Source organism: Haematobia irritans, chromosome 3, assembly GCF_050003625.1.
Source record: "Haematobia irritans isolate KBUSLIRL chromosome 3, ASM5000362v1, whole genome shotgun sequence".
In the NCBI taxonomy this organism is placed as follows: domain Eukaryota; kingdom Metazoa; phylum Arthropoda; class Insecta; order Diptera; family Muscidae; genus Haematobia; species Haematobia irritans.
The window spans coordinates 150,298,977-150,313,198 of record NC_134399.1 but is presented as its reverse complement, the minus strand read 5'-3'; the positions used below and the strand labels follow the sequence as shown (position 1 = coordinate 150,313,198).

At 33.9% G+C, this 14,222-nt stretch overlaps 2 protein-coding genes across 3 annotated transcripts in view; both read left to right on the top strand.

Moving 5' to 3' along the window:
- The window catches only part of RhoGAP15B (RhoGAP_ARAP and RA_ARAPs domain-containing protein RhoGAP15B), a 100,471-nt gene that overhangs the window by 67,866 nt on the left and 18,383 nt on the right, over window positions 1-14,222 (top strand). The window contains exon 3 of one of the 2 annotated variants that reach the window (XM_075298136.1): window positions 5,176-6,097. In XM_075298136.1, the coding sequence (XP_075154251.1) occupies window positions 5,187-6,097 (911 nt within the window). In that variant the 5' untranslated portion in view covers window positions 5,176-5,186. The remainder of the gene's footprint in view (window positions 1-5,175; window positions 6,098-14,222) is intronic. The other variant, XM_075298137.1, reaches the window with a different exon arrangement.
- Window positions 3,066-3,875, top strand: LOC142231244 (uncharacterized). The gene has a single exon (XM_075301861.1). The coding sequence runs from the start codon at window positions 3,066-3,068 to the stop codon at window positions 3,873-3,875; it is 810 nt and encodes a 269-aa protein (XP_075157976.1).

The window sequence follows — 14,222 nt, the reverse complement described above, 5'->3', positions numbered from 1 at the left end:
AAATTTTATTTCTATAAAAATTTTATTCAAAATTTTATTTCTATATATTTGGTCCAAATTTGATTTCTATAGAAAATTTTGCCAAAATTTTATTTCTATAGAAAATTTAGTCAAGATTTTGTTTCTGTAGAAAATTTGGAAAAATTTTATTTCTATATAAAATTTTGCAAAATTTTATTTACTAGACAAAAATTTTTCCAAAATTGTATTCTCACTGATACTCACTGCTAAGTCAAAAACTTGTAGAAATGACTCAAATTTTCAAATTTTTCAATGAGTGAATCATAAATGCATTTTTGCGAAATTGTCAAAACAATTATAAATATTTCCCAAATACTGCCCGAGATTTTGTAGAAGAGATTTTATCAAAATATAGATCTAAATACAAAGTTGTGCAGAGTATATTATAATCGGCCCGCCCGTTTTTAGACTTTCCTTGCATTTTTATTTTTTGTTAAAATTGTGTTACGTCCCATAACGTTAGATTTAAATTTTAAGTACATAGATTTTGTAGAAGTATATACAATTTTGTCTAAATCGATTCAGATTCAAATTCATGCATATGGGAATATAAACCTTTATATAGCTCGTAACAAATTTAAAGGATTTGAGATAGTATCAATAATTTTGGTCCACAAATACATAACATATACTGTTGGTATCTTCTCATATTATGATGGGTATTTATATCATTATTTTATTTTTTAAACATTGCCTTAAATTTGAAATATAGAGTTCAATTGACATCTAATGTGAAATAAAACCTTTTTTTGCACACATAAATAAATATGATACTTTGTATCGATCCACTTACGGTACCCCCACAATAGAACCACAAATTAGTGGTATTAAAATGAGATTTAGTTATATTACCCGGAGTCGACTCCGGAGTCGGAGTCGAGCTGATGAAAAATGCTGGAGTCGGAGTCGGAGTCGAGCAAAATTGGCTCGACTCCACAGCCCTGGTAGCTATGCGTGCCAAATTTGGTTGAAATCGATTTAGATTTAGATATAGCTCCCATATATATCTTTCGCCCGATATGCACTTATATGGACCCAGAAGCCAGAGTTTTATCCCGATTAGCTTGAAATTTTGCACAAGGAGTATTTGGCACATATGACTATACTACCAATTGTATAGTCATGTGTACCAAATTTGATTGAAATCGGTTCAGATTTAGATATAGCTTCCATATATATTGTTCGCCCGATATGGACTTATATGGCCCCAGAAGCCAGAGTTTTGGCCCAATTTGGTTGAAATTTTGCACTAGGAGTACAATTAGTAATATAGTCATGTGTGCCAAATTTGATTGAAATCGGTTCAGATTTAGATATAGCTCCCATGTATATGTTTTTCTGATTTCGACAAAATTGGTCAAAATACCAACATTTTCCTTGTTATATCGCCACTGCTTAGTCGAAAAGTTGTAAAAATGACTCTAATTTTCCTAAACTTCTAATACATATATATCGAGCGATAAATCATAAATAAACTTTTGCGAAGTTTCCTTAAAATTGCTTCAGATTTAAATGTTTCCCATATTTTTTTACTAAAATTGTGTTCCACCCTAGTGCATTAGCCAATTTAAATTTTGAGTCTATAGTCTATCAAATTCTGTCCAAATCGAGTGATATTTAAATGTATGCATTTGGGACAAACCTTTATATATAGCACCCAACACATTTGACGGATGTGATATGGTATCGAAAATTTAGATCTACAAAGTGGTGCAGGGTATAATATAGTCGGCCCCGCCCGACTTTAGACTTTCCTTACTTGTTTTTATAGAAAATTTTGTCAACATTTTATTTTTATAGACAATTTTGTGAAAATTTGATTTCTATAGAAAAATTTGTAAAAATTTTATTTCTATAGAATTTTTTCAAAGTTTTATTTTTATAGCAAATTTTGTCAAAATTTTATTTTTATAAAAAATTTTGTCAAAATTGTATTTCTATAGAAAATTTTGTCAAAATTTTATTTCTTTAGAAAATTTTGTCAAAATTTTATTTCTTTAGAAAATTTTGTCAAAATTTTATTTCTATATACAATTTTGTCAAAATTTTATTTCTATAGAAAATTTTGTCAACATTTTATTTCTATAGAAGATTTTGCCCAAATAAATTTGACAAACATTATTTTCCTCTGTTGGTTAAGCTACACTTGTAGTTTAGTCAATGCATCGTTTTAAGCTGAAATCAAAAACAACAACAAAATTTTATTTCTATAGAACATTTTGTCAAAATTTTATTTCTACACCCAGAAAAAAGGGGACTCTAATGCCAACTGAACTTTATTTTGGTTCATGAAGATTAGTTGATTTTAGTTAAATTTTGCACAATATGAGTAAATGTTCCTTATTTGAATAATTTTTTGCTAACTTTAATGACGTGAACCAAAAATAAGAAAAAAAGTTGTATACAAATAGAGTGCACAATTTTACTACAAAATAAAATAGTTCATATTTTCCTAAAATGGCAGAAGTTTGCTTAAATTGAGTTCATAAGTCTCTCAAATGAGTAAATTTTACTAAAATTGTACCTGTCTTGAACTTCGTATGAAATTTTCTTAAACAACAGAAAAAAATTAATTATTTTTAAAAAAATGTCTTCAGTTTGACAAAAAGTATTAACTTATTTATAACATGTTGCAATTAGAAAACTATTTTAGTTAAAATTTTCTAAAATAAACTTACATTTTCTTCCACGGTGGGTTCACTTTTTTTTGGTGTATAGAAGATTTTATCAGAATTGTATTTCTATAGAAAATGTTGTCAAAATTTTATTTCTACAGTCAACTTTGTCAAAATTTTATTTTTATAGAAAATTTTGTTAAAATTTTATTTTTATAGAAAATTTTGTCAGAATTTTATTTCTATAGAAAATTTTGTCAAAATTTTATTTCTGTAGAAACATGATTTATCTCTTAATTGGAAAGAAATATTGACACAAATTTTAAGGTTAACTTTAGTTTTACGGACATTTTGAAGAAGGGAAGATATAATTCATTATTTAAAAGCAATAAGACGGTGGTAATATACAAAGAAGATTACAACAACAAGATGAATGATATACTAGAAGACAAAAACACATATAGAAAAGTACGAGAAGATCCAACCTCAAAACTACAAAGGACAAATAACAATATTGTACAAGAACTTTTCAAAAAAGAATATATAACAAAATGGGAAAAATTCAGGCTAACGTCAAATTGTGCGGTAGCACCAGAACTATACGGTCTCCCTAAAGTACACAAAGATTGTGTCCCTCTCAGGCCCATCTCATCATCGATGAAAGTCCCATGCTATGGACTTGCACAATACGTAGGTAAACTACTTAAGAATCTTGAATCCCCGACGTACAATGTGAAAAACTCAATGGAAGTAAAGGAGAAGATTAAGGACGTAATTTTGGAAAAAGACGACATAATTGTATCATTTGACGTGGTATCATTATTTACTAATATACCGACACACTTAGCTATTAAGATCATCATGGGAAAATGGGATAAACTTAAAGAATACACGAAGATTCCAAAACAAAAAATACTCCAAATACTTCAATTCTGTCTTAACGATAACAATTACTTCAAGCAGGACGACACATTTTACCATCAGACGTATGGTATGCCAATGGGAAACCCCCTTTCCCCGACGATAGCTAATATTGTGCTAGACAATCTTTTGGATGAAGTGATATTGGAGTTAAACAGTAAAAATATAAAAATTAAACTAATAACAAAATACGTGGACGATCTACTGGCAATAATCAACAAGGACGACGAGCAGGAAATAATGAAATTACTGAACTCGTATCACACCAAAATTCAATTCACAATTGAAAAGGAAAAAACGGGGAAATCCCATATTTAGATATGAAAATGATAAAAGATGGAAGCTCAATTATTACAGACTGGTACACGAAAACTACAGCTTCGGGAAGAATGATAAACTATCACTCAACCCAACCAAAAACTATGAAGATAAATACAGCCTCAAATTTTATACAGAAAGTAATGTACCTGAGTGATGACAGATTCAAAAGTCAAAATATTTTAAAAATTAAAAATATTCTTCGACAAAATAGTTTTCCAGTACATCTAATCAACTCACTAATCAACAAAACTCATCATCCAAAAACTCACAAAGAAAAAATACAAATGGAGAACTCAAACATTTTTTTCAGTGTCCCATTTATCCCCAAATTGACGGAATGCAAAACTTGGTTGAGATCAATAGAGGAAGAAACAACAACAATAGCATACAAATCAAACGATACACTGCAACGATTATTTACAACAAAAACAAACAGAACAGACAAAATGCAATTAGACAACGTTGTGTACGAACTAACATGCAATGGAAACGAAAGGGAGACATGCAACATGCACTATGTGGGTACAACAAGAAGACAATTGAAAATACGAATGGCAGAACATGAAGCCGACATCAACAAACATAGAGAAAGCACAGCTTTAGCACAACACATAAAAGAGAGTGACCATAGCATAGACTTCAAAGCTGTTAAAATTCTCGACAGAGAGAGAAATGAGAACAAACGTTATACACTGGAGAGCCTACGCATTCAACAGAGAATAGAGACGTCAATGAACACTAAGGAAGACAAAGATAACACCAACTTACAGTATTCCATTGCAATAATTTAAAGAGTAAACATACATAGTTCTGTGATATAGATTTAAAGTTTTGCTGCAATATTTACATTTTATTTATTTATTTAGTTATTATTATTGTTTGTGATGTCCAGTTTTAATAATTTATAAATGAAACAAATGTAAAACAATTGTAAGTAAGAACTAAAATCCACAATTACTGAAATCTAAATAGAATTTTCCTCTACAGATATTTCAAATAAAAAATTCTCTGGAAAAGGTCGGAAAAAAGCCGACGAAACGTCGAGAAAAAAGATGAAATAAACTTGTTTTATTTGCATTTATATATATTGACCAAAACAGCCCATTAAAATAAACAAAAATCTATTAAAAGCATTTACATTTACTCAATTGATGCGTACGGTCTTTTCCATTGTTTTCATTTATATTTTTAATTAAAAAAAGTATTGTTTTTACTTGAATATCTAACATTTTTAATATATGCCTTTCTATTAAGTTTTATTCTATTAAGTTTTTATTTCATTTTTGTTTTGTTACAGTTCACTTGGCCATGGATAATGAACAAACGGTACGTCCGGTACCGGCACCACGTCGTTTATATCCCGAATTGCGAAAAAGTGAATATGAAAATGTCGCCGTAGAACTAATCAATAAAAATCTCAACATCAAATCGGAAAATCTACAGAACAATGTAAACAACACCGAAAAAGTACCCAACAACAAGGTATTCCTTTTGTATCCTACACTACCAGAAGATGGAGATATTACACCGACCAATTACAATCACAAATCAATTTTAACAGAGACAAATGATTTATATGGTCCCAATGCTAATGAGAATGTGCCCGTATATGCGACACCAAAACCGGCGCCACGTCCTCGAAAACCTCAAAATAATGAAATTCAAGCATATGAGAATACGGTTATTGTTCCAGCACCTGGACAGTCTCAACAACAAGAACAACAACAAGCACAAAATATTTTGGATAACTCTAGGGGAGCCATAAACAGAACCTCTGATACGACTCCCATACAAGTGACACGTCGTGCACCTGAATTGCCACCTAAAACTTACTTAAATTCCGAACGTGAAATGGAACGCCGCCGTTATTCCATATCGAGCGAGGTATCAACAACAAATAGCGGATTTAATATCACCTCTCCTGCTGGCGCCAGCGAAACGAAAGATACAAATTTCAGACGTGACAAGCTGAACAAATCATCGATGAGCTATAGGTCATCGAACTCCTCGTTGACCGATTCCATAGAGAGTTCGGATAACAGCAAATTCAAATCACCATCTCCGGGGTATGTAGAAGGCGACGATAATGTGAATAATGACAGTAATGATTGTAATGAAAGTTCCTCTGATCACTCGTCCCTCCATGATGATGACGATAATGAGGAAAATCGAATAGAACCTGAAGTTTATGTTGCCAATACGACTATGGACAGTGATAAGTAAAATAAGATTTTCTTTTTTATTTGATCCTACACAAATATTTTCGGGTATGCATGTTTTTTGGGTTAGTGAGTAATGGTATACCCTCCACTCCCTACTACACACACACACACACGAAATTGTTAATAACATGGACTTGGTTCGAATACTAAAATGGAAATAGTAAAATATTTCTCTAATAAATAAAATAATGTAAAAAGTTGGTTAGTGGTGAAACTTATTTTTTCGTGTAGAATTTTTTTATGCCAATTACACAGAATAAAAAGGTGTTTTTAACTATCACATAATATCAGATAGTATTTGTAACTAAAACAAAAATATTTGGTGAATAATTTTAACCCTTTCATTACCGAATTAAACTAAACTTACCGTCCAAAAGTGTAAAGCTCTGTTTTTAGCTACCACACTTAGCTATTTTTTTTCCATTTGAGCATGCAATTAGATTTAAAATTATGAGCATTAATATATTTAAATAACACAAAAAAAATATTTACGTGATATTAAAGATTACGCAACTTAATTTTTTGGATTCCCAATATACCCACTATTAAGGACAAATTTCTTTAAAATAATGAAATTTTAATTAAAAGAAAGTTTACAATCTTTGCTTCAAACATTTTTTTCATTAAATTTTGGACACATATTTTGAAAATTTGTGTTCCTTCATTAAAGTTGTATGTCTTTAAACTAAGGCAAAATTTCTATAAGTAAAGAAACACATTTGTGATTTAAAGAAATCGTCCTTAAATTAACTGAAATATTGAATCTTTAGATTTAAGATAAAAACGCTTCAAATATAGGCTAAGACTTATTTTGAGGATGTAGCATCTTTGGTTTAAAGTTTTTTTTGGAATTAAGAAAATATTTTTTACTTCGAATTCTACGTCATAATTTGGATTTTTAAACTGGCATTTGTTTGTACGTGAATAGCTTTATTAATATACCGGAAAAAAGAATGAAAATTCAATAAATGAGATTTGTATCTTAATTTTAATTTTATAGATCTTAGATTTAAAGCCAGATAGGTCGCAAAAAATGTTCCCTATTTTAAAGTATCCCCATATTTGGCTCGGAATCAATACCAAAATCCTTAGAGGAAGGTCAGAATCTTTGGATTCAAGTAAACTTTTTTTGAGTGTATGCAGAATAATTAGTAATCAACATTTTGAAACATCACTGTCTTTGTATGAATCTATTCACTTTTTCCGCGATTTCATTAGAAGAAATATGATCACCTCAAACATGTTTCAAAAGCAAAATGTTATTTTTATTTTGCTGACCATATAACTTATTATTTTCTCGGAAATTTTGTATCGGCAAGCATTTTATGTTTGGCGAGAAAACAAAATTTTTGCGACAAACGTATTACATGGTGACCATCCAAAATTAACATTTTACTCTTGAAAGATGTGTGAGGTGATCATATTACTTCTCTGCGTGTATGTTTGTAACACCCAGAAGGAGACGAGATAGACACATGGTGTCTTGGGCAAAATAATGCTCAGGATCGTGCTAGTCATGTCCTTCCGTCCGTCTGTCTGTGAACAAATTTTTGTAATCAAAGTCTGGGTGGCAGTTTGATTCAATCAACTTCAAATTTTGCACAAGTATCTACTTTGGTTCAGAATAGAACGCCATTGATTTTCGAAGAAATCAGTTCAGATCTAGATATAGCTCCCATATACAACTTTCACCCGATACGTAGTTATATGGCTCCAGAAGCCAGAGTTTTACCCTGATTTACTTTAAATTTTGTGCAAAGTGTACAACTGATGTCGTAAATGTAGCAAATTTATTTGCAATCGGTTCATATTTAGATATAGGTCGGTTATATATATCTTTTGCCCGATTTACACACATATGACCGCACAGGGAGTAGAATTAACATTCTATATACGCATGCCAAATTTGCTTGAAATCGGTTCAGATTTAGATATAGATCCTATATATATCTTTCACCCGATATGTTTTAATGGCCCAGAAGCCAAGTTTTATACCAATTTTCGTGAAATTTTGCACAGGGAGTACAATTAACATTCTTACATGCTCGACTAATTTGGTCAAAATCGCCTCAGATTTATATATAGGCCCAATATATATGTTTCGCCTGATTTAGATTCAAAATACCACTGTAAGTCAAAATTTCACTCCGAAAAAATGTTGCACAGAGAGTACAAATATAATTTTTGTAATGTGTGCCAAATTAGGTTAACATTGGCTCAGAGGTAGACAAAGCCCATATACATGTTCTTCCGATTTGGAAGAAACATGGTTAGATTTTCCTTGTAAACTCACCACTACTAAGTCGAATACTTGTAAAAATTCACTTCAGCGAAATTTCATGCATTGATTTAGATTTAAATATTTCTCATAGTTTTTACTAACATTGTGCTCTGTCCCATGGTATTAATCGGCTTAAACTTTATGTCTATAGATTTTGAGGAAGACTAAAAACTTTTTCCAAATCGGTTCGGGAATATAAACCTTTATACAGCTCCAAACAAATTTGAAGAATTTGAGATGGTATCGAAAATGTAGATCTACAAATTGGTGCAGGGTATAATATAGTCGGTCCTGTCTGACGTTAGACTTTCCTTACTCGTTAGTTTTGATTCTGTGATCCTTTTGGAGCATATGTTCCAATTCCGATTAAAATCTGTCATGTCAATGGACACCACTCAAAAATCTTTACTTGAATTTAAAGATTTTGGCATTGATGTCGATTTTTTAAAATAAAGACGTTTTTAGGAAACAATATATCTATTAGTGTAGGATTTTTAAAATTAAAATTAGAATACTACAGATCTTTTCTATGAAATTCTAATTCGATAGTTGCTGCAGAAAACTTAGCCAAGACACGAACCAGCGCCTTAATACCTCATTTACATTACACTTCCAAAATCCTCTTTGACTAGATTTTAAATATGAATTTAGTATTTCAAACTCGAATTTAGGATCTAAAATTGGAATTTCAATTTTTTTCAAATTCGATTTTTGGGTTTAGGCTTTCAAAATTACTAAATATTTTATTACAAAATATCTTGCGAAACGAGCAAAGGTGAATATACTCTTCAATACATTTTTATTATGAGGCCCATTGTGCTAAACCTGAAACGCGTGCAGTACATGGACTAGGGTCATGCTAAAGAGCTTGATCCAGAAAATACTTCTTCAATATATATTTACTATGGGACGCAATAAGCAAAAGCTAAACGGTCAGGCTAGGTTATATTGATTTAGGTTTTTAGTCATGTGTTCCGCTTGTGTTCGTAGATTCTCTATTCTATATTTCCCTAGTATGACGAAGTGCATCGCCGTCGAGCAGCTGTTTCGTTGATGGTTCCCGGGATTTCCTCTGGCTAAAATGAACCTGAGATGGGGACGATAGCTCTCTGAAGTTAATATCCGGCATTAAAAGGTTATGAAATCGGAAGGTCGATAATTATTGGTCCCAGAGTTTATCAGGTTGAGCCCTTTGTCACACCAATTGGCTTTGTTTTAATGAATTAGTGTCCGTCGGTCAGATGTTATTAAATCGGAAGGTCGATGGTAGGAAGGTCATGGGAAGGTGGGTTAAAATCAGACGTTACCAGGTTACGTCATTTATCACACCTAGTAATGCCAATGAGACATCTGGTGAAATTCTGCAATCACCCGTAATTCTGATGGGGGTATCCACTTTTACCGTACAGGAACAATAACCTGTGGCGCACCCCCCACCGGAGGAGGTACGAGTTGATTATCTCAATATTAACAGTCACAGACTTGACTGCTATCCCATACTATATTGGCTTTTCACTTCCATTACTGGTGTGATCTTTGCGAATTTCACATTACTGAGAAGCCACTTAGGAGAAGCTTTGAACATTATTTTAGCTTAGATTAGACGCTTAGATTGCTAAGCCCATTCCAATTCCTCTGACGAACTACAACTTTAGACTAACGACCGAGAGTCTAGTAAGCATCGCATATTACACTTAATAAAGGGTGATACGGTCAAAATTTGGTCAATATAAACTTGACGTATTTCTTTCAATTTTGCATTTAAAAAATCTGAACACCCCTCATTTTGAAGGTGTGTGTTTGTAGAATGTTGCTCCTATTTTGATTTTGGAATTCACTCTTCAGTTGTCAAAATGCCGTCCAAGCAATAAGAGCAGCGTATCAAAATTTTGCTCGTGCATCGCGAAAATCCGAGCTACTCGCACGCAAAGCTGGCAAAATCGCTAAAAGTAGCCAAATCAACCGTTACAAATGTAATTAAAGTGTTTGGGGAACGTTTGTCGACAGCCAGGAAGTCTGGATCGGGGGGAAATCGAAAACCGGAAGCCGCTGAGACGACAAACAAAGAGTTGCCGGTAGTTTCAAGCGAAACCCTAACCTCTCTCTCTGAGATGCCGCAAATAAGCTGGGTGTATCGTCTACAACCGTGCATCGAGCCAAAAAACGAGCCGGACTATCGACTTACAAGAACAAGTGGTATGCCGCCGACAACGTGCAGGTGGTTCCCAAGGACAAGAACACTCACAACACGCCAGAGCTCCGCCCAATTGAGAAATACTGGGCTGTTGTCAAGCGGAACCTAAAGAAGACCAAAAAAACTGCTAAGGACGAGCAGCAGTTCAAGGCAAACTGGCTTTCTGCGGCGAAGAAGGTGGACAAGGTGGCTGTACAAAATCTGATGGCAGGTGTCAAGCGTGAGGCCCGGCAATTCGGATTTGGAAAAGCGAAAGCCTAACTGAATATTTTTCCTGAATTTTATATTAACTGAACTTGAAAAATAAATTTAATTTGATTTTTTAAATAAACGATTTCACCGATTTACACGCGTTTTCCCTTGACCAAATTTTGACCGTATCACCCTTTATGAAATATTTTGAGATTCTCACACAAAAACTCAACCAACGAAATTTATTTTAGGTTTACAACGGTATTTTACATCTATTAATTTGAAGAAACTTCCCTTATAACGATGAACATATTAAACACATTAAGCAACAAATCAAATCCAAATGTTTAAAAATATACATTTTAAATAAAAATAAAATTCTCATTGGAAAAACGGAAACTACAAAATTCACTTCCACATATTCTGGGAAACGTTCCCACTAAATGTTTAATAGAGTTCAACCACTCCTCCGTGCTGCTCCATGCTGTTGAACGTACATAACGATTCTCATATTTATAGAACATCCCGCAATACTCACACAATTCCAACAGGCAACAGATGCTGCAAATGATCTTGAAAATGTACGATCACTTTGTTATTTACTACAGTGCAGTGTAACCCAAAGGGCACGCGTTAAATATCAACAACAACTGTTTACCATTGACACCATGGAGGAACCTCTTCAAGTTCTGAAGTCAAATACAGTGTTTTCAATGGGAGATATTCATAACATATAAATATAATGAAATTGTTTTTTCTTTTCATATATTGGGAGTGGCTGCCACAATTCGCAATGTTTATTATAAAAAAAGGAAAAATCTTTCAAATAAATTCCAGGACCTCGAAAAAGGCCCAAACAAGGCAAATTACTTAATTGTGGCTAAGATTTTGTATTTCGTGTGCGATGATACTTTTTTAACCCGATTGAAAGATATATTTTCTTGAGGCTATAACCTCTATTCTAGTGATATTTGTGCATAGCGACGGACTTTTAAGATTAGAAAACAATAAATTTATGTGGGACACTATTAGGAGAATATGGTGGAGAGAGCAGGATGAGACGGTGCATTAGCATTGTCTCATAGTCAAGTGGTCCAGTATTTCCTTAATTCAGCGTCGAATTATCCAGAATTATTCAGTGAAGTACAGTCCTGTGATCCATTACGAGAAAGAAACTTTGTCATATTTTTATCTGTTAGTGAATAGCTTTTTAAATTTTAGGGAGCCTAGATTTAAAGCAAAATTGTCTTCTTAAACGTATATTTATTTTAAATAATCGGCGTCTTTAGCTCGGATTTAAAAATACTTTTTAAGTCCTATTTGATTTCTTGAGGACACAGACGCCGCAATTCTCATTCGATTTTCTTGAACTTGTTATTTTGGATCTACCGATGTTCCACACATTATGTGTATCCATCCATTAGTTTAGGTATATGATATTGGCTGTCCCTTACTTCAGATTCATTTAGTCTATACAGTCCATTGTGATACCATAGTGGTGAACTTTTTTCTTATCACTGAGTGCTGGCTGATTCGAAGGGACCTCCTTTGCTAGCAGAGCCCGAACGGCAGTACAACCACTTAGAGAAACTTTAATACACAAATGTCAACAACCTTAAACTCACGAACCCACAAATATATTCCGAATGCTAAGCGTTTCAGTCCATATTTTGCAATAGGCCCCATATCAGTCTATATCAGTCTACATATTGAAATGGACCCCTTATACGACGGTCTCCCGTTTTGACTTTTTGAGGGCACAGAAGAAGACTGAAGTTAGAGATAAAATTTCCCGATTTCACTTCCGTGTGCATTCGAGTATTGGGGTAATTTACACCTCGAATCATTTGAAAAGCATCATTTCATCAGAATTTCTAGCATTCAGAATTCAACAAAAATGGTCCATTAGTTAGCGGAGCCACCGATTATCCCCTCTCTGACCACAAATAACCCCAAGATTCTCGGGGTCACATTCGACATCCTTATCAGGTCATCTGTCCATGCCACTGCAATTTGTAGTAGTATAGAAAGGTAGAAACAAGGTCCTCAAGTCACATGCCGGCAGCACTTTGGGTGCAGACAAAGAAACCTTCTTAACTACAAAATGGTTGAGTTAGGTTAGGTTATGTGGCAGCCCGATGTATCAGGCTCACTTAGACTATTCAGTCCGTTGTGATACCACTTTGGTGAACTTCTCTCTTATCACTGAGTGCTGCCCGATTCCATGTTAAGCTCAATGACAAGGGACCTCCTTTTTATAGCCGAGTCCGAACGGCGTTCCACATTGCAGTGAAACCACTTAGAGAAGCTTTGAAACCCTCAGAAATGTCACCAGCATTACTGAGGTGGGATAATCCACCGCTGAAAAACTTTTTGGTGTTCGGTCGTAGCAGGAGTCGAACCCACGACCTTGTGTATGCAAGGCGGGCATGCTAACCATTGCACCACGATGGCTCCCTAACTACACAATATAACCCCAAGATTCTTGGGGTCACATTCGACATCCTTATCAGGTCATCTGTCCATGCCACTGCAATTTGTAGTAGGATAGAAAGGTAGAAACAAGGTCCTCAAGTCACATGCCGGCATCACTTGGGGTGCGGACAAAGAAATCTTCTTAACTACACAATTACATGTTGTCGGAGCAGTATCTCCTAGGTTTTTATCGCTGTAATCATCCAAACCACCATCTCATGAATAGACGATCACATCCCAGGAATGTAAGGGTTGATATAAATCATCTAGAGCGCGAGATCCAGCGGTACAAAAGAGAGCCTCTAGATCAAGCAGTGTACCAGGCAGGTCTGAAACGGTGAAAAGCTACAAGGTTAATCCTGTTCTCCGAATCCGTCCACCGCCCGTAGCTCCGGAGGAAAGGGACCCCCCACGACAGACTAGGGTACATTAGGTCCAATTAAGTTCAGTCGCCTCAATTCCTATCTACCATTGATTATATGATACAATGGAGCTGACGTGGGTCCAATTTGCAACCAAGGGCCACATGACACGCGTCATCTTTTCTCTTGCCCAGCTAAACCTACCGGACTCACCAGTCGCAGAGTTCCTTGATCTGGATACAAGCTGAAGTACCAAAGCGTATAACATAACAACACACAAAAAATGTTTCTGATTCAATAACGAAATTAATTGATCCAATTAATGTTTTAATTGAAATGTCTTCAATCACAGAAATGATAAAAAATTAATTGACTTTCAATTAAGTTTTGTGACTGAGTTTTGTTTAAATTTAAAAAAAATTTAATCAATTAAATATTTAATTGAATATTTTATAAAACTCAATTAAGACTTTAATTGGAAACATTTTCGTGAATTTTTTTTCTGTGAATGAATGAAATCGCAATAAACTGTTACAACAACAACATTCTCTCTCAGTAAAGCTGGCGTTTCAAAGCTTCTCTAAGTGGTTTCATCGTAATGTGAAACGCTGTTCGGAT